Raw genomic sequence first — 21690 nt, 5'->3', positions numbered from 1 at the left:
CAGAGACAGTCACCTCACTGGGGGGTGCTTCTCTTGGGCCACAGCACATGGTGTCATGTGGTAGGTGACCAAGAGGACTGCCCCCTGTCCCAGGAGCCTCCTAAGTTCCAGGCTGACAGGAACAGCTGATCACCCTATAGCACAGTGGCCTGGGGTCATGCCAAAGCTGGCTCACTGTTGGTCTACCCAAGAGGATTAAAGAGGAACAAAGGGCCAGGAGCAGAGGAACGTGGCAGGAAACCATGGGACATGGGAACAAGCAGCATTTGGGGCTCCTCTAAAGGGAATAGCTGCTCATCTTCCCCTCTCCCCCAGCAGGAAGGGGCTCCTTATCTGATCACCCCCTCCTGCCTTCAGAAAGGCCCAGGAATAGGGGGCTTCTTTGGCACTTCAGAATGATCACAAGTAATTTGCCTTTTTATTCATATAGAACAAAATTTACAAAGTCATTCATACAGTTTTTGTGTTTTTTTTTTACTGACTTCGAAAATTGGGAATATTCAAAATACACTTTTACCCCACTCCATTCTGTCATTATTTACATGTATGTACAAGAAAAATGAAAGAGTCTCTGTGTGTGTGTGTGTGCATGTGTGTGTGTGGTTTGTGTTGTGGTTTTCCTGTATTAAAAAGCTCTGCTGGTCGGGTGGGTGGGTGGACGGGCGGCGGGGCGGGCAGCGCGGTCAGATGGAGGTGCCGTGGGAGGTGTCCAAGGCCTCTGGAAGGACGCCTCCAGGCACAGGCTGGAAGGACATGGGGATGGGGGTCTTGACAGGGCTCTGGCGGAACAGCCCCCCGTTGGGCGACCTGTGTTTGCACTGCATGGACGGCATGGTGGCGGAGCTGCTCAGGGCCAGCGGCAGGCTGCTGCCTGGCCCTGACGACAGTGTCCGGCTGGTGCCGTGGCTGCTTTGCTCGGGTAAAAAAGTGCTGACGGACAGCTGCGTGTTCTGGTACTCTCGCGTGGGCTCCAAGGCCTGGCTTGGAGCCAGGCCCCCCATCTCCAGGGCGGAAAGCTCAATGGACGCTGGGGAAATTTGCTTGTGGGCAATGTCTTCATCCATGAGGCTGTTCATGCGCCGGTGAACCTGCTCCAAATTCACTTCTTTATCCTGGAGGGAAAGCACAGGAAGGTCAGACTGAGCCCTGAGATGAGCCACAGCGGGCTTTCCACCAAATCTGGGAGGCCTGGAGACCCCAGGCCTGTTCAGCGTACGGACACTGGGTGGGCATCCCCCAATCCTCCCAACCCCCTTCACTTGGATGGCCGGCCCTCTGTTATCTGGGGAACCAGAAGCCTAGGACACTGGCCCTGGGTAGAACAGACCCAGCAAGCAGGCCTTGGCAACACGTGCCTCCCCTCCTCACTCTGCTTAGAACCCCTGTCATACCCAGCGGAAACCCTGTGAGAAGATACCTTGCGGAACCAGCAGAGACAGAAGGAGAATAAAGGAGTTCCCATGGGGATAAAGGGAACTGGTCCTCGAGCCCCTGGTGGGCCCCATGTATTTGCCATAGAGTTCACAATGCTCAGAAAGCCTTGTGTGATCATCCCCGTCATCCACAAGAGGAAGCCTGGGTTCGGGAAGATCAGTGGCCTCCCTGGAATCACAACCCTGTGATGGGCAGCCTGGGAAGCCTGGAGTTGGAAGCGAAGTCCCGGATGCCCCTGAAAATCCATTCTCCCTGTGCACAATGTCCAGAGATGCCAGCAAGCAGGCACGCCCCTGCCTCCAAGGCTCATGGGGCTGGTTCCTGGATGAGGAAGATGGAGAAGACGGTGAGGAAGGGGACTTCTCAGGGTTCAGGTGACTTTCTTGGTATCAAGAGGGTTGAGACTGCCAAAATGGTGACCCTCACACTTGACTCTTTCTCCATATGGTAAATGGTAGCAAGAAAATGGTTTTTGTGTGCTTAACAAATATCATTCTTTTCAAAAACCTGATGTTTTGTCTACAATATTAAAATAAATCAAGGAGGCCAAATTACTTGGAAGCTCCTAAAAGACAGAGAAGATGTACTCTAGCTGTTCAGTTCGCCCCAAGGAGGTGGGGCATGAGACCAGGTGTCCACAGAGAAGCCACACCAGCTCCTCGATGAGGTGCTCAAAGTTTCACTCCTATTTTCAGGCAGCATGAATGCCAATGTGGTAGGCACATGTGGTCTGAGACAGAACACTGTGGGCTGTCTAATGGTGGCATCCATTCGGTAGGAACCTGTCTTGTAGCATGGTTAGAAATACCACACAATGGGGAAGCCCTGAATGCGCTTTTGAAAGGAAAAAGAAGGAACCATACACATTTAAGGGCCATTCCAGTGGCTGCTCTGAGCTCCTAGGAGGCTGGTGGGAGACTTTCTCCAGGAAGAGGCCACCCTGAGTAGCTGGCGTGAACACCCCTCTCTCATGGGTGGTTAACCCCCATGAAGTCTCAACCCAGCCTTCCTCGAGCAAGGAAGTTGCTTCTGCACTTTGCTCCTTATTCCCAATGCCTCCTGGAGTGGTGAAGGCAGAGCCACTGCTTTCTCCACACTTTTGCCAAGTTCATGACTGGTAGACAGAGGTTGGCTTCTGTGGGACACCTGCCATCTTTCCCAGAACCTTTCCTGGAATAAGAAAACTAACAACCCCCACAAGAGAGTAAAGAACTCATCCCAGGCCAAGAGCAAAGCTGAGAATAAGAAAGCCAACTGATTTCAGGATGGAAGATACCATGGGGCTTGACACTGTGTCCCAGGTGGAAACATCAGAAGTTGCTGGCAGGGCCCCATGAGCAGAACCAACATTCCAGGGATCTGAAGCCCCACACAGCAGAGCTCAGCTCACTGATGCTGGGAAACCAGCTCCACGTTGAGGACATCTCAGGGTAGCAAGTGTCGTGGGTGACACTGGAGAAAGTGGCTGGAAAGGACCAGACCTTTACTTAGCCTAACTAAATGTGATGCATGGGCTGTCTTTCACAGACTCTTTAAAGCCTGTAAAAAAGACAAGATGCCAAATTCAAGTCCTCTCAACTACCTTACAGCATATTGTTCCAGCTCTGTGCGACCTTGCCTTTTTCTCTGTGTTTTATCTATTGGTTTTTATTCTTGCATATGAATCTATTTTATAATAGTTTTTTACACCGCTATATTAGTCCCTTGTTGTTTTAGGGCCACCATGGATCAATTATCTCTTCCTAAGAAGACCATGGTTTGTGTGCTTTGGGAAATTACTTCTTCCTCACCAGATAACAGTCTGGCAGGTGCCCTGCCCCACCTGTAGCTAAGATGCAGGACCATGACCAAGCAAGGACAATAGGACTGAATCTGAATCCTGAACAAAGAGATAAAAAGAGACAGAAAAGAGTTGATTATCCTTCCAATACAGTAGAAATACTTCAACAAACTTTCTGCTCCATGACCATCCTCCTATCACTTGCCTCCCAGCTCTGTAGACAAGCCTGACCCCTGCCCCCCCACCCCGACCCATCCTGCTTCTCCAGTCTTCTCATGGTTGCTATGTGCTCCAGAAAAACTGCTGATACAGCAACTTTCATTTGCATTGGCTGAAGTCTGTGCCATGACTATGATGGTAAATCTCCGTATCTATTGGTTATTTTCATTTCAAAGTATGGGAAGGATGGAAGACAAATATCAGAGATCCTGGAAGCTGGGGAAGTTGAGAGAGAATTTCAGATACTTCTGGGGTTTACTTAGATAATCCTCCCTTCTCTTTGCAGAGAGCAAAGCTTGTAGAAGGTTGGATGAGCTGAGTGTTGCTGTTGGCAGTGCCTTCAGTTTCTACTGAAGGAAAACCAATGGCCACTGGAATTGGGATCAAGAGGAGAACTGGTTATTTACATAATCTCATCTTTTCCTCCTTTAGATTTTCCTTCCAGGGCTTTAAGGATCCTTTTGGGGATGGAAAGAAGTCAAGTTTAGGAGTGGACTAATTTGGAGGGGACGGCAAGCATCATGGCCCCAGCCCTGTTCACTCTGGTGGTGAGAAGAAAGCACTTTTTCTCAGGAAAGTGTTCAGGAGATGCTCCCCATTTTGCTGGGGTCTAGAGAAAGAGAAAGGGGAACTTCCTGCCCAAGAAGGGCACAAGAGTCGAGAGTGGAGACCAAGTGAAAGGAGCCCTCTCTACCTAATGCCACAGACACAAAACAGAAGGAGAGCTTTGGGAGAAGACCAACCACCCAAAATCCCCTGAAGAAAAATGTGAGCAAAAGAGGTCTCTGAGATGCAGCCATTCACCAGAGAAGTATGAGGGAGAAGGGGTTCGGAGAGTAGGATTCTCAAAGTGGTTGGGTATAGGCACCAATCTAGCATTATAATCACAGCTGTGAGGACTTGGTCTGGTAATACCAAAGCGTTTAGAATAAAAGCCAGCCCAGAGTGTAGGTGTGGAAACAGCCCAACTACCCCCCAAATCAGTATTTTTGGAGGAAAGAGCTTGAATAGTTTCCTAAATCTAAATAATTTTTCTCGTGCCTCAAGTTAAGTGAGAACAGATTTAACTATAAAGCTGTGCCGTGGGGATCGACTTCCAGCTGAGGTCAGTCATGAGCCTGTAACCTCTCCAGGTCAGGACCCAGAGAAAAGGTCCACACCAACTGAACAGATTTCCCAGGGAAAACTTTCCGCCCCAAATGCAGTCAAATAATTCACCCTCTCTGCCCCAGCGGAACCTCACTCTATTCAAATTCGATTACTGCCAGTAGATCCAACACAAACAAACTCTGGAGGAATAAGGTGCCATCGTGAGCTGCCCATATGTGATTGTTTATCTGGACAGCAAAATGAGGAGAACTAAAGAAAATGCCTCACGCCCCCTGAAAACATAGGCAATCTGGCTCTGAGTCAGCCACGACATCCCTCGGCTGCCTGCTTCCTCCGCCGCTGTCTAGTCCAAGTGCAAGGTGGAGAAAACCACCTTGGGTGGTAAAACCCTGAAGCATAATCTTGGGTCACCCGGGGCCACAGATTTAGCATACACGAAGTCATTTCCAGTGGCCCCTGGCCAAGGAATGAGGAGGCGGAAATAATCCGCCCACTCAAGGAAAGAGGCAGGAGTGATTTGAATAATTATCTATATTTTAGACAAAATGGGACATTCTATTATGTTATGCAAATTCAAATAATGGACTTTTTTATATGAACTACATCAGTTTACATCCTCATTATCTCAAGTTTTTGGTGTTCAACCACATGGAAACTTGCTGCTGTCTTCATTAATTTACTGTAGGTAACTGACCTAGTCAAACATCCCTGAATATGACATAAAATTCACAGACTGCATTTATCCCTGAATCGGGCGAATTCTGCATTTCTCCCCTCATATTAAACATGATGACAGATGCACCAACAGAGGTGACTGGGGACCCTCTCCCAGGCATTGTCTTGCAAAGAGATAAAGTTCTGTAATTAAGCTGCTGTTCACCAATGTGGAAATAATTCAGTGTACTGGAAAACGGTAATTAACTAAACTATCATCTATGTAACAGCCAGTTACATGTGGGACTTGTTAGAACAGACTTTGTTTAGTGTCCAACAGCTTTTACTTTAAGTTGGGATGGAACAAAAATGGGATGAGGGACTTCACACCTGACTGGGATGGCTGTAGAGGTGTTCTTCCGTTACCACTGAGACCACCCCGGTTGTAAATGAGACCCAGCAGCTGGGAGAAACACCATCCATATGAGCTTCTTAAGAATTACTCCAGGGTGCCTGGATGGCTCCATAGGTTAAGTGTCTGCCTTCAGCTGGGGTCATGATTATGGGGTCCTGGGATTGAGTCCTACATCGGGCTCCCTGCTCTACAGGGAGTTTGCTTCTCCCTCTCCTCCCTGCTTGTGCTCTCTCCCTTGCTATCTCTGTCTCTCTCTCTCTCTCAGATAAATAAATAAAATCTTAAAAAAAAAAAAAAAAGAATTGCTCCAAAGACTTGCCAGCCCCAAAGGCCTGTGCTGGAGTCTGAGACTAGTGTTTGGGTAAGAGCAAAGAAATTCAACAGCTAATGAAGTGGTCTCAAGAGATGATAGGCAGTTTTCAGAGCATCACGAGAAAGACTTCCATTAGGCTCACTCACACATTTCACAGGGGAAGGTGAAAAGAAGAGAGAGCTAATGGACACCTTCCATCAGAGGTGGTAGCAGCAGGTGTACAAAGAGGTGAAACGAGGCAGGGGTGACGAGATCTGTTCAAGGTCACACAACCGCATGGTAAGTGGAGTGTAAGGATCAGAGTCCAATCTACCCGGCTCCCAAACATGGGCTCTCTCCCACTATGCGGGCTATGTGCTCCCAATTTCCCTTTGGAAGGATGGTGTAGACCCGTGGTTTTCACCCTGGGCAGGATATCAGAAGCAGGCATGGGGCTTTTAGAAATTAGAGTTGTCCATATCCACCCAACCCTACCCTTTGGGGAATGGAGCCCAAGCATCTATATTTCTAAAAAGCTCCAGGATTAATCACCTCTGATGTGCAGCCAGAACTGAAAACCATTGATCCAGCTGCAATGATTACACAACAATTTAACATTAATAACGTTTTCTTTATAGGAGCCCAGACTGGTTCATTCATTCGATAAACACTTTTGAGCTCCTACTACCAGATGAGCTAATGTTCTTGGTAAAGCATACATCTTGGTCCCTGGCATATAGAAGGTACTCGATACTTCAGTTAGATCCATCACCTCGTAATGAGAGGCTCCGCCGTTGCAGCGACTGGACTAAGTAAGTGATGGGAATGCAGAGGTGGAGAAGCGCCAGCAGACTCTGAGCAGGCACAGGCAGGTAAACCATTCGCAGCAACTTGGAATCGCAGCCAGCCTGAATGCGTATGCATGGTGGTGGCAGGGCAGGGGGGCAGCCCAAGGAGGTGAGCAGGGGAGATCAGACAGAGGGGAGTGATGTCTGAACAGGCTATGAGGTCCACACTGGTGTATGACAAGCACTCACAGGCTTCCTGCTGGGAGGCCCTGGAATAAGGGCAGCAACATACACTCACTCTCCTCCCCCTCGTGCTAAGAGGTCTGATATCGGCAGTGTAGCCATCGGGCCAGGCTTGGTTTTCAGCAGAAGAGAGAGAGAAACTTTCAGGTTCAGAGGATGTCAACACCTAGCTAGGAGCCAGGACCCTGGCTCAAGAAAAAGCCCAGTTTATACCTTTCATGGGCCAAATCATCCTGAAGATGTTAGGTAAGAACCCCTGCTCCTGCACATACCCCACCCAGGGGCAGACAGGTCATTTTATTCCAGTTCTGTCCCTGTCACTTCTGCCTCCTCTTTCTCCAGGGCGAAGGATGCCTTCCTCCAATGTTCTTGAAGAGAATCAGGACAGGTAAGAAGGTAACGTGTAACTTTCCCAGCACAGACAAGGTGCCACACGATGTGACCTGTCTTCCCCTGTGCCCGTGACTGCCCATCACAAGGTCCTTGGGAGGGAAGAGCCCCTGGGCTGCCATTCACCAAGCACGGCCCGTGGGCGGGTGCTGTTTCTGGCACTTTGCACACCTCCATTCACTGAACCTCAGGGCAATGCTGTGAGGCTGGTGTAAAGGAAGAGGGGAAAGGTACAGGAGAGCAAATTCTCTACGTGGAGTTGAAGAAGCATCAGGGGAGTAGAGGAAGAGAAGGGTGTGCAGCCAGAGGGAGAGCCCCTTGAAATAAATCTCCCACCAAGTGCAGCTGGCCACCTGCGGCGGTGCCCGGCCACCCGGGCCTCGGTCAGCTCCCGTCTGCAATGGAAGCAGGGCCTGGGGGAGGGCAGGCGAGGCAGGCAGTACAAGCATTCCAAGCTCCCAGCCCTGCGACAGATGATTCATCCCTCACTCTTCATGTCATCTCCCATTTGTGCGGTTCTCATCTTTATTTCATGAATATTTTATTCTCCGAGCAATGGCTCCACTTCCCCCATAAATCTAGAGGGTGGCTCTTTACAGCAGGCACAGAGTCTGCCGCACTCACCTGCACTGGGTAACTACATAATAGTCTGATTCCTTAGAAAAAATATGAGCCCCGATCCACATGAATATTAAGGGTTGAGCGCACATTACTATTCTTCCTCAAGTAGGTGTCTAAAGTCTGAAGGCATCTCAACACAAGCCATTAAACACAACTAGAACTACACCCAAAGACAGCTTTCTGGCTCTTAAGAAATATGGCCAAGGCCCCAGAATGAAGCATTCTAAGACTAACCAGACACTCTCACCTAATTGCAAACGCTGCTCCATAAAACACAGGCAACCAGTACCACAAAGTGGTTCTGGATTAAGGATCATTATTATTCGTGGAAGGTATGAAAGATATGCTTCTAATATTGTGTTGTGTTGCCTTCCCGGTTTCTGTTCCCTATGTGATGAGGTCCCAATCACGTGGCCTGGCACTCAGATCCCCCAGAAAAAGCTGCTCCCTGGCCCAGCCTTCTCCACTCACCCCCTGCTGTTGCTGACCCTCCAGTCCCCAGAGCTCCAGGTGGGGGGCGGGGGGCGGGAGGTCAGTTAGGACTATTTACCTCAATGCTGTTCGCCTTGCCTAAACTTCCGATCTCACCTCCAGCTCTACGATCTGTACCAACCCTTTAACACTGACTTCTAACAACTCCAAGCCCCAAGAACTCTTCATTAACCAGTATCCCTGCCCGCTAAGTCCCCGCCATGCCAAGGCTGGGCTGGGTGCACCTCAGTACGTCCATGGTACCTTCTACTCACTTGAGAATGGTCCTGACCAATGAAGACTGCTTTGGTCAACCTCTCTGCTTGACACATCTGCCCCTGTAGAGGTGAATTCCCTGAGGACATGGGCTATGCCCCTATAGGCATATTAATGAAAGGAAGGAGAAAGGGGAGGGAGAAATTTCATTTGAAAATCAGAAACCCATAAAAACAAGAGAAAGAGGGGATATTTCCTTCTTCTACCAGAAGGAGCTGGCAGAAAGAAAGGCAGCTACTATGCTTTTTAACCTGCCTCTTCGTTGGTCCTCATTCCTACCTGGAAGCAGGTTGGTGGCAGGGGCAGAATTTCCACATTTTCTAGGTAGGACCAATGTACTTCATCCTCTTCTCTTGTGCCTGGGGTCCTGGGCTTATGTAGAAGCCAGAGAGAAGGTAGGATGCTTTACTGGCAAGAAGAGAGCTGTTCCTCGTAGCTAGGTCATTCTTTGGTTTCCTGGTCTTTTCTCTGTGTTTTTCTCTTTCACCTCTGCCTTCTATGTCTCTCCAACAATAGATTCAAATACTTGTCCTTCTGTCTCTCTCTGTCTCTCTGTCTCTCTCTCTCCCTCTCACACACACATACACACACAGACATACACACATGGTGATTATTCATTCTGGGATGTCTAGGTTAGGCTTATCACTAAACCCTAAACAGGGGATGTAAAGGGACATGAAGACTGGAAGCAGATGAGGACACACAATCCAGAGAAGAATGGCCTCTCCCTGCACCTGGCTCATAAGGGACATTCTGGAAGGCTGAGCCTGGGCACCTGCTCTGCTCATGCCATCCCAAGTCAGCCTCTCCATGATGATGAGATGCTCACCCACCCAGAGAGCTTCTGCTGCTCCCCTGACCCAAGGACATTTGTACAAAGGAAATCAGGCTATAGCTGATTGGGTTTGGAAAAACACCAGACCCAAACCAAATAACATGGAGCCTGGATACAATGGGATCTGGTCCTCTCTGGTCCCAGTTGGAGGTAACTCCAGGGCCACCCTTCCTTGGGTGTGTACCCTGATGCCTCTGTGCATATAGCCTTGGTGGTGAGAAGCAGGTTGGTAACAAGACAGATCTGTGGCCTTTCCTTAAAACTACTCATCAGAATAATTCACAGGTACTCCCCATGACTTTCACACACACACACACACACACACACACACACACACACACACACGCATTTCCAGTAGCAAAAGAAGCTTGGGCAGAACCATTAACCATTCCTTTCAGTGCTTTTCCCTTAAGTCTCCTCCCTCCTGCTCTCCTGTGGCCCAGGGGTAACAAGGAGAAGCATGAGGCCACGGGAGACCTAGGCTTTGCACTTCCTTGCAGAGAGGCACACAGAAGGCAGAAGAGGAAGACAGGTGTCCCTGGAACATTTCCAACACACTGAGTCAAACGGCAACGTCCTTCCAGCAAAAGCTAAGTGCGATGACAGAGAGCGGGATGCCTGGTATGAATGGAGAGTCTGTCCCCTCCCCCACCCGGCCAAGGGTTCCATGACAGACTGATGTATGGGCTGTGGCCAACCAGTCCCTCCAGGCTGCAGAGACGGTGGCCATGGCGACGCTGCCTCTTTGGATTTGGGGCTGGTTACTTTGCTGCATCGTGTTTGAAATTTACACCTGTTTGTGTCAACATGATCTGTTGATGATAATTCAGAAGAAGCTGAGCTGTATGTAGCACACAGTGGCAGGCCTACCATGGAGTGGCTGGGCTTACGCCTCCGTGCCAGTGTGGAGGTTTCTGCTGGCAGAATATCAAATAGTCAAATGGCCTGCCTTGCCACCCTCCCTTAGGGGAACTGACTCCAGGGTGTGAAGCCTTCACATTAAAAAAAAAAAGAGCTTGAAGAAGAGCAAAACCCCAGTGGAAGGAAGTGTCGTGGGCAGAATCAGCTCGTGCTCACCATAGATACGGCGGGGAATGTGCCAGAACACGGAGTCTGGACAGAGCCGCCATGTTCCCTGTGCTGGGCGGGCCTGGAGGGGCATAGGCAAGGCTGGGCCCTATCAAGATGAGGGAGGAGAGGGAGGAAGGGAGGATGGGAGAGGCAGGGGCCGGTCCCTACTTGCATGCCGCAAGAGCAGAGCCCTGTGGCCCTTGATGGGAAAGCAAAGAGAACCAGGAAGGAATGAGGTCTCCTCTCTTACCCTACAGTTGTTCTCTCCAGGTCAGGGTGGAGGCACATGGGCGGGGCAGGGTAGGGAAGGGCCCTCTGGCGCTGCTCATGCTGCACCCGCTCTACAGATAAATACAGGACTTTAGTGGCCACGGCTGGGGCCTTGGCCCTTCGGTCAAGCATCAAAACATCCCCTCCATTTGTTCTCTTGCTTTAAAATTGAACAAAAGCAATGACACCATCCCCCCACCCCGCCCCCCAGTAAAACATGGCCGTCTGCACACAGGTGACTCCGGTAAGTACTAACTGGAAGAAAGCCCGCCCCGGGGGACTCTCCTGCCTCTGGGCTGCAGAAGGGAGAAGGAGGGCGAAGGGCACGGACCTCTTTGGGGGTCTCCTGGTGGCACCGGTTGCTGTTCCACCACAACTCCAGGGCGGCCACCAGGCAGGCGAGGAGGAGGCCGATGGCCAGGATGCAGAAGACCCCCGCGAAGCTGTGCAGCTTGAGGGCTTTGCCGTCGGCCTGGGCGCTGGCAGAGCTGGTGAGGTCGCAGCGGCCCAGGTGTGGCCACCACTTCTGCTTGAGCACGTCGAGGTCCCCGGTGTCCTGCAGCTCCAGGATCCTGCAAGACACCAGCCATGGGAGCCATGGCCCCTGGCCTCCTCGGCACGGTCCTGGGGACCCCGGCCCCTTCCGCAGCATGCTGGCCCTCCCGCAGAAAACGCTGAGCTGTGGCAGCTCTTCTTCTGCCCCAGCTGTCCCCTTCCCCAACCCATCCTCCCCTCTGCAGGCAGAGTGCTCTTCCCCTGGCACACTCCAGGTTTCTTCTCTCTCCTCCTTTAAAAGCCTCGAAGCTCCCTCCCACCCTGTCTCATTGCCCGTGGATAAAGTTCGGTGGCAAAGCACATAAGGATCCTTCACATGGGATCGGGGCAACATACAAAACTGGCTGAGGCAACACTCAGACCACAGACTTAAAAAAATGCTTCCTTTCAAACTTCAATAACCACATTGTAAGTCTCTTCCACTAGATTCACTGAATCATTCATTCATTCATTCGTTCATTCATTGAGCATCTGCCTTAGGCTTATGTACGATGTTCCGCACCGCTGGGTAAGGTCCAGAGACATATACACAGACTTTGAAACAATAATATACAGAAAGAGGCTGTGATCAATACTATGATACAAAGATAGAGGTGCTAAGAAATGGTGCATGGGGAGGGTGGTCCAGACGGGGGCATTACAGGGAGGACCTCATCAAGGAGGCGACAGGGTGAGCGCACACCTGAAGGAAGGTTAGTCATCAATTAGCTCCCACTTGTCTAATACATTCTAAGTGCCAGGATATAGCCTAAGCGCTTGACAAATAGTGTTTCATTCTCAAGTCAACGCTTTGAGATGGTTCCTTCCATTTTTCCAGAGAAGGAAAAGGAGGCACAGGGAGGTAAAATATCTTGCCAAGGTTAATTTGTGGCTGGCAGGGATGGCATTGAATGAGGACAGACAACAGCCATGCTTGCAAGTTTGTTCTCAGCTACGTGATCTGTATGTCTGAGATACTACAATATGGCCAGTGAGGCTCCAGAGGGGTAGTGGGGAGAAGGAGGATGGTGAGATATGAAGACAGTAAAACAGGAAGAGCTGAGAATGTGGGTTTAGAGAAGGTGTGAGAGGAATCTGGATTCTATCCTGTTCATCAAGGTAGGGCAACCCGTGCTCTTCCGTTATTCCCCATGTAGGTGTCTGGATGGTGGTTTTCCTTTGTTGTGCGATGTGATGGACTCCCTCTCTAATCCAGGGCTCTGAACAGTGAGCAAGTAGTAGCTGGCAGTCCCCAGGCTCCTCATACCCAAGCTTTTCCTTCTGGGGTGGAGGGTATTTTTTTCAGCCTGATTCATGGTGATACCGCTACGTGATAACACCTGCGGTGACCGCTCTGAGCCCCCCTGGGTGTGCACATTTCAAGGGCAGTGGTTCTTTATAGCCAGGAGAATCTCACTTCCAACTGACCATTTGAGCAGTCTCTGCCCTGGGCCTGTGTTGCAGGCCAGCTATGACTACAGGCTGAGGCTGAGCTCTGTGACCATGCATGAGCTGTGACTTGTGGAGAGGTAAGGGGACAGCCCAGGGTGGGGGTGGGGGGTGGGGTGGGTGTCCTCTGACCTGTCAGCATCATGGGCCCAGCAGAGCATGGCCTCTGACGGGCTGTGATCAGCCTGGCTCAGGGCAAAGAGCAGGCTATGGAGGCACCAGATCTCAGCTGAGTATCACAGGACAAGTGACTTGCCCCTGTTAATCCTGGCTGTATCATCATTGCAAGACAGACCCACGAGCCTTCCAGGTGAGTAAATCCTTTGGGACAGGGGCTATGTATGTGTTACTCTCAATAGTTTCTCCCGAGCAAGTACAGTGACAACCCAACTTGGGCCATCCATGAATGTTTGTTGCATCACCATACAAATGAATGTATTAACCAAATCGTGAAAACTAAGTGAAAATGGTCATGTGAGATAATGAGATGATGTCTGTTAAGGGCCAAGGACACAAGTCAGCACAAAAGACTTAAAATGCCACTGTGCACGGAGGGGCTTGGTGATGACACAGATCCGTGATTGATGTGTGGATCTGTGTGGTTTGGGCTTGGGATCCATATGCCGCTGAGTGCCACAGACCTCTTGCATGGCGCATCCCGTGACGGACTGGGCAGCAGCAGTGTCCCACCACCACTGTGTGGCTCTGGACATGTTAGGGAAGCTGTCCACTGGCTCAGGCTGAAAGGCCATCATCTAAGTCTCCGTTGGCAGGTCCAAGGAAGCTGGGTCTCCTGGCAGTTAGAGGAACCCCAGGACTGGGTGGGCAGGATCTCCGGGCTGTGAGAAGCCTCGTGGGTAGTCTCCTGGCTCGCCGAGGAGAGACAGCAGAACTTTGTATATATTTGTATAGATTCTGCTCTGATGGTCCAAACCCAGACCTGCCATCACACCAGCCATGTCAGGCAACCTCTCCACTTCAGCACTCTTATTACTAAATTTGGAGATCATAATGACTCCTACCACAGAATTATTGTGACAAAATGAAAAAACGGGATACAGGGCCACCCCTCAGCTCAAGATCTGGCAAGTAATCAGAGTTCCCTAAGAGCCAGCTCCAGTGGCCCGGTCTGATGGCCATGTGGACCAGCAGCCCTACACTGCCCTTTACTGAGAACATAGAAGGGACTGATTATTTTCCATTGTCTTAATCTTCCTAACAGCCTATAAAGTCGTTCTTATAATGTCAGTTTCACATATTGAAGACCTGAGGCTGAATGAACATCTAGATGACTGGCCCACAGTAGCAATCAGAAAGTGGCAATGCTGCTCTTCAGAGCTGGGTCATGCTGACCCGGGAGGCCACGCTCTTTCCAGAACATCAGGTTGCTAAGCGCAGTCAGCCTGCTCTTAGAGAGTCAGGCTCTGGTCTAGGGGACCATGAGACTCTGGCCAGAGCATGGCTGTAGGGTCTGATTCCTACTCCTCCACTCACTGACTGCAGCATTAGGCAGGCTGCTAAGTTCTGCTGATGCTTGCCTTCTTCCTGCTCCTTTTAATCGTATGTATTCTTATGCCTGATATTATTCCAGGAAGAATGGAAGGCAATTTATAGGAAAACATAGAATAAAATAAAAACAAACAAATCAAAAGGAAAATTTAAATATGTAAGCAACGGAGGAAAGATAAAACAAGTCACGGGCACCAAATGAGTCCTAGAACAAGGCTAAACTAATGCACACAAGAATAATCCATACTCCTGCTTACGAGTGAGCTGGAGTGATCATAGCCGCTTCCTGAAGCCAGTCATTCTGTTTTTCCAGACAGATGTAATTGCAGGTGCTTTCTTCTGGTCAATAGTTGTGGAGCCCTGCTACACAGTAGGTGCTCCATAAATGGCTCTTAAGTTGTTAAACATTTATTGAATGCCTGCTCTGCACGCCATGGTTCACAAACAGCTTACAGCACTCAACCCCCACCATACTCACTTATAACATGTAGCGTATAGACCCCGTCCTCTGCCAAAGCAAGGGAACATATCTGTACCCAAGGAAATAGCTTAATTCACAGGCCTAAGGGAAAGAAAGTTACTGCAGTTCCAGGTAAGACTGGGGGTCTATTTCTATAAGACCTTTTCTCTGTAAATGGCATGGAGCATTGCTTTCTGGATCTGCCCCCTTCCTGCTCTCCGGCATGATGTCCCCAACTAGGGGCACCTCACAGTTCTGTATGCACCATACAACAGAACCTCTTGAAGAACCACTGGCCATAGTAAGTTGGCAACCCAAGGTTTGAGGGTTCCCTCCAAGTAGAGACCCATCTGCCCGCGTCGGGGAGGGAGGATGCTTCCAGTTTAAGAGGGGCTACAACAAAGAGCCAGGTGATGATAATTCTGGAGGCCAGCACAGCCCACTGGGGACATTTACTTAGAGTCACAGAGCACATGGCCTTCTCATGAAAGCAAAGAGTAATAACCAGAATAACCAGGAAATTGGAGTAGGTACTTTTGTTTCTGGTCACTTCTGGTGTTGGGGGAGCAGCCAACAGAGTCTCTAATGGGAGAAATTTTGAAAAGGACCTCAGGGTCAGCACTTTGATAGATAATGAACAGGCCTGCTCAAGGGCAAGCCTGAATTTTGGGACCCTACACCCCCACATCGGTCCTGGTCAACTGCCCTGTAGGGCCATACAAAGGGCATGGAATTACTCCTGCACCCAGCAAGCAGTCACAATGTTGAAAGTGACCAACCACCCTCTCCCTGCTCATCTCCTGCTCTGGGTTGAATATCCTTAGGTTTCCTCCTGATCTGATTTGGGATTGCTGAACAATCCAGCTGGGAAGCAAGCTCTCTCCTCTTTCTCTCCAGTGTGCCAACAGTCTCTTTAGCAGACTTTGGAGCTCTCTAGACAGTTCAAGTACATGGGGACCCTATGCTTCCCTCACTGGGACCCTGGGCTTCCATGACTGTGGTTTGGGGGTACGTTAGCTGTCTTGGTGCTGCTGCTGGATTGACCCCCCACTCCCAACTCCCCTACCATCTGTTCCAGAAAGGTGCTCACAGGTTGATGGTGTCTGGAATGCCCTGAGCCTCCTGTCTCAGAAAACCAACTGGAGTACACCTCAAGAACACCTATGCAATACACATCCTGGACAGAAGTCATTCCTTCTTCATGCCTTTAATTGTGACACTTGATAAAACTCTACCCCTTCTTCTCCCTGATTATCTCTGCTCCAGGGAGCAAAGGGAGGCACAGAACGTATACTTGATTAAATTCTAGGAAAACAAAACAAAACAAAACACAAAAGCCTCATTTAACTTAGATAATTCTACCCTTCTTCCCAGTTTTGCAAACAAGCTACTGAATGGATGGGTCACAGGGTATCCTCCTCAGCCTATCTCTGATGGGGTTTAGGCTCAAGTGCTCATGGTCACAAAGCCCTAACCCACACCTACAAGGTAGGAGAAGGAAGGCAGTAGGGATTGGAGGTCCGACAGCAATGTGGGTGAAGGAGTGGGACTCGGGGATTTGTATTATCCTCTGGACTCTGCCAGGAGCTGGCGGAGTGACCCTCTGCAAGCTTCAAGGTGTTAAACAAAGGATCTCTAGCCACTCTTGACCCTCCAAATAGATCATCCTTACTGATGGGATGTCTGTGTTTACCAGCCAACTGGTATTGCCCCTAAGCTTGGGTACCATGCCAGTTTTTTCACTTGGATACCATTTTGGATTTTGGTGGGCCAAGGCAGAGCCTGTCCTTAGGGATTCCTCTCTGGGCTCCTCAGTCCTGCCCTTTTTACTCACCAGGATGTCACCTCATAGACATGTGTGAGCAGTGGGACCGAGGCACAGATGTCCTTGGGAAGAGGAGCCCAGGTAGCAGACTAGCTACTGGGAAAAGGCCACTGAGCTGACCCATGTCCTCACTGCCACCTTGTCTGGTAAGGCCAATACACCTAGTCAAAGACTAAGGTAAGCTTCTCTGGCAGAAGCAGTGGGGTGGTGATGACAGATTATTTTTCACAAGGAATCTGGCCAGGTGTGTAGGCTGAGCACTCGGAAACTTGATCATGCCCCAGTGTCCTGAGAAGAACAGGCTCAACAAAGGATGGACTCCCACCAGCAAATTCCATGGGAAGCTAAAAAGGCCAATACACGCTGGACATGCTGTTTCATTTCTGCTGTAGGGTATCCATGTGCCTTTGCTTCGGCTAGAATACCCACCCCTATTCAGCCCTCCTCCCCCACTACCCTGCCCCCTACACCTAGCATTTGCTAGTATTAATTACCAGGAAGCTGTTCTGGGGAGTATGGGAAGGAGGCAGTCATGAGCCACTGGCTCATCAGTATGTGTCATGAGTCATGATTATGGGAAGGCAGGTCCCTTGCCTGCCCCAGCAGGTACCATCGGCCTCCTCAGTCCACATGCCCATGAAGATAGGGTCAATATGCTTGTCTGGCCACATTTATTTTCAAGACTCCACGTTGACTCTTCCCACATTGAGTTTTCCCACTGAAAGCCAATGTCAGAAGTTCCTATTACTTATAATAATAAGTAATTACTGCATCCTTGTTGGGTCCAATTCATTATTCACTTAATTTCAAATAACTGGGCCTATCTGGCTAACTCATACTCATCCTTTAGGCCTCAGGTATCACTTCCTCTGGAAAGTCCTCCCTGGCCTCCCTGGGGGGCTGGTCAGTTGCTTTCCTCTGCCCTCCTCCACCTCTAGAAAATCCTCCCCATTGTACTGAACACCCCAGGCCAGCATGCTCTGCCCACATCATGGCTCCGACCAAGACTGTGAACTTTCATGGGAAGGGACCACATACTTGCTCTTCTCTATCCTGGGCTGGCATGGGACTAGATGGGGTGGGGGGAGCCGTGCAGGGACACAGTCAGGGCTGAGGAAGGTTATAATAAGAAGATTACCCGCCAAGTCCCCCTTGGCTGGCGGTGCTTACCTCTGGGAGAAGAGGTCCCTGTAGGGGCTGCCATGCTGCAGGGCGATGCCATAGCCCTTGCTGCTGACGCTGTTGCCAATGACCGTCACGGAGCAGTCATCATCCGTTAGGGCTGCGTACTCCACCACCGCCACATCCCACAGGAAGGCGTAGTTCCCCTTCTTGGCCTGAAAGACCAAAATCACCATGAAGTCAGGCAGGCTTGCAGCAGTTTTGAGTGGTGAGAACTGCAATCGTGGGATTTGCAGGACCCTTCTACATGGCCCCCTGCCCGCCAGCCAGCACCGCAACCTCTTCTCCTATTTTCTGGCAACAAATTCTGCTGCAAGCTGATGCCACCCACTGTGCTTAGACATAAAAGGCCATGATGCTGCCTCCAGTAGGCTCCAGGGCAGCTCATGTCACACGGAGAGGTGGGGAAGGGGAGCAACAGGTGGGCTCTCCAGCTAGCCTCCTGCTTGCAGTGGCAGGGACCTCATTCTCAGATTAGCAGGCTCACCTTGGAAAGTGCAGAAAGGTTGACCCAGGGAATTAAGGTTTTCTGATCAGAGATTTAGAGGGAAACATAATAGTCCCCATTCAGTATTTGTACTTAGAACCCAACTGAACCCTGCTCAGGGTGAACATGAAAGGCCCTAGGTTTAGTGGCCCTGAGTGGCCATGACCTAGCATCTAGGTCACAAACTTGCTATGCATATGGAAGGATCCAGGACAGGGTCCTGATTATTATGGTGTCAGGCTGTATTTCTGCCATTTGCCTTTCCCTGCTCACACCAGAGTGTCCCCATGCATACAAACATGCACAAACACACACACATATACACATGCATACGCACATTTTAAATGTACACATATCTGCATGCATGTGCAGACACAAAGACACACAAGCATACATACGTGTGGGACTGCGTGCGCGTGCATGCGCGCGCGTGCGCGTGCATGCGCGCGCGTGCGCACACACACACACACACACACACACACACACACACACACACAGGAGCGGGTTTCTCTATCAAGGCAATGGCTGCAGATTACTCCATCAGCAATCTGCCCGTGGCCACGCTGAAGTCCCACTCCATCACACCCATCCACAGCAGACTTTCTATTTTATCCTGAGCCTTAATTCTGACTTTGCCTGGAGTTTGGGCACAGAGAAGAAATGTAAGCTGCTTCACTTCTTGGAAGGGGATGTAAACTAGACATTGTCACTTGACCAGCTTAAAATAGAGCATAATGTTCTTAATGTAGCCCTGCGCCTGGTTTTAACTCTATAAGGAGCACGCAGATGCCTCTTTGCCACTTCTCCCCTCCTCCCCAGCTCACACTAGGAGCTGGAAGCCCTGAGCCTGGGCTTGGAGGCAGGCCTAAAGCACAGCAGTCAAGAGGCCAACTGGCACGCTACAAGCTTCACCATATCGTCATGGGCATCGTTCTGATCTCTCACGTCAGCTCAGTCTTCATGTCCGCTGAGACTTTCCGCGGAGCGCCATAGTTGCTCAGATGAAGATAGTCAAGATTTTACTTCTTTCAGGACCCAAAGTGCACGTGGGCCCAAACGGATCATTTTCTCTTCAGAAGTTTTCCATCAAAGGGATTTGTAGGTAGAGTGTGGCATCCCCCCACCCGGCAGGAAGAGGCTGCTCCTAGCCATTCCCACAGTGTTGCCCAAGGACCCTGTAAGACTTGACCCACGCACCAGGGCCACCCGTGGACTCTCACATCGGGGAGCAATCCAAATAGGACATCAAAGCCTCACTCCTTGGCCAAGCCAATTTCAGGGGTCCCTAAAGGACTTTGACCCTGGTTGCAAAATTACACTCATCTCTCTCCCTCCACACGGGAAGATAACAGTCTTTGAAATTTTTTCCTGCTGGCAAACAAGTTTTCCCATGAAAAGATATAAATTTTCGACCTCTTAGTATCCGAGTTTCTCAGCAAAATGTTGACTTATGACCTAATATTTGGCTTCGGTCTGACTTTGGAGCATTTCACATCCACGCTCACAATTCAACATGACAATCAGACATTGTTATTTGTACGATTTCAAAAGGGCATGTCATGTTGAAGGAAGAATTAAGATCATGTTCGTTTCCACCTTTCAAGTGATGTTCCCAGAAGGAAAAGGAAATAAGCTGGCCTTGACTGAGTGGAAACTGACTCTGACAAAAGCTTGGCACAGCCATTCTAAGGGGGTACTTTGTTTCCTTTGAGTCACGAGCATGGGTGGCTCCATATGGGGCTCAGTGATAGGGGAGCATGGTTGCATGAAGGAAGCATTTATTGTCTCGTTGGCCTAAGCTGAGAAGGCAGGAAAGACACAGAAGCAATGCCAACGATGTCTTAGCTGCAAATGCCTGCTCACCAGGAAGGCAGTCAAGAAAAGAGGGGAACGTGGTTCACATTCTTGAGCTGCCAAGTGACCCCAGACATTCAGTGTCCCCATTTGTAAACAGGGACTAAATGTACTATTATGTTTCCTGTCTGCTTCAAGAAGCACGTGGCCAGTCCCAGTCTACCAGGCAATGCCTGAACAGGGAGATTTGGAGAGGCCGGTGTGCCCCATCTCGCATGCAGGCCAGTATGAAGACCCACAGCAGCGGTGCTCCATGTTTATGAAATACTTTCCCTTCCTCACACCCCTGCCTCACTTCCCCAGCACCCCAGAGCCTCCTACATCCTCCTTTTAGCCCCGCACCGGGTAAATTCCGGCACCATTTTAAGCTTCCGAGGGAAATTTTCTGGATCTTGCAGATGTCTCCCCATCTTCCTGGTGGGTCACAGACCCTGTGAGACACAGAAGCCTTCTTGGTCTGGCTGTGCTCTCGGAACTTCTCAGCTGCCAGCTATAAGGAGCCCAAACATCCCACCCACCATGGTTATGTCCCCTGATAGGGACCCTCTTGTCCCCATGTAGAATGAGCTCCACAAGGCTCCCACCAAATTCTAAGATATACTTCTCCCTCATAGGGTCAGAAACAGTTTTCCATGGGCCCTTACCTATCTTCTTATTCTGTGCTGCTTATCCACAAAGCTTGGGGTAGTGTGTGTGTGTGTATGTGTGTGTGTGTGTGTACAGAAACATATGTATATACAGAAGCATACACATACAAAAGGAAAGTAGTAGAAAACCATAGGATGGATACAATATTACTACTGTTCTGCAGATATATGAAATGTAATGTGCCAAAAGTTGGATAGGATTATTACATAATGGAGTGCTATCAGTGATTCTTAGGACAAGCTGCTTAAAGGTTCTTCTTTAATCTTGTGACACAGTCTCTGTTACCACACACCACACTGGCACCAAGTATGATCTCTGTTCCCCTGTGTGCCCTTGTCCATCAATAGAACACAGAGGCCCAGCACAGCTCTCCAATTTCCCAGACATTACCCAAATACAACCCTTATTTCCCTGGGCTGCATCTAAACATTTTGCTTTGCTTCATTTTCCCCTTTCCCTAAAAGGAAAAGGAAAGGCATGAGGTTCCAGACATGAAATGAAAAGATGTGAAGGCTCAGGGACAGGAGGAAAAGAACAGCTTCCACATTAGAGAAAGTCAAAGGCCTCTGGACTTCCATCCCCGGGATGTCAGGATAGCAGCAGGTGGACTGGCCTGCCCTGACCTGTCTCCCTGCAAGCCTCTTAGCAAACAGGATCCAAGCCCTTCCCTGAAGTCTGCTCTGCCCCGTCACACACACACTGGAACACTACAGCATAGAAAAGGATGGAGACGTGAGGTGTCTGGTCTCAGCGCCTCAAGCACCCTCCCCAACATTTGGGAGAAAGGGATCAGCCTCTATGGCTAGAGGAAGGTTGGGGAACCACAAACAAGGCCGAGAGTGAGCTGGATTATGGGATGACTCACTCTTCATT

The 21690-nt window shown here is 49.9% G+C and overlaps 1 protein-coding gene across 1 annotated transcript in view; it reads right to left on the bottom strand.

Moving 5' to 3' along the window:
* Positions 1-400: 400 nt before the first annotated feature.
* The window catches only part of GRID1 (glutamate ionotropic receptor delta type subunit 1), a gene marked incomplete at its 5' end in the record, with an annotated part of 686402 nt that continues 665112 nt past the window's right edge, over positions 401-21690 (bottom strand). The window contains 3 exons of the mRNA XM_080823657.1: positions 401-1112; positions 11201-11441; positions 17817-17983. Coding sequence (XP_080679783.1) covers positions 684-1112; positions 11201-11441; positions 17817-17983 — 837 coding nt within the window. The 3' untranslated portion in view covers positions 401-683. The remainder of the gene's footprint in view (positions 1113-11200; positions 11442-17816; positions 17984-21690) is intronic.

The sequence above is a fragment of the Martes martes genome, assembly GCF_963455335.1.
Source record: "Martes martes genome assembly, chromosome: 14".
Classification (NCBI taxonomy): Eukaryota; Metazoa; Chordata; class Mammalia; order Carnivora; family Mustelidae; genus Martes; species Martes martes.
The sequence above is the reverse complement of the archived record's forward strand: the minus strand, read 5'-3'. Positions and strand labels throughout refer to the sequence as shown.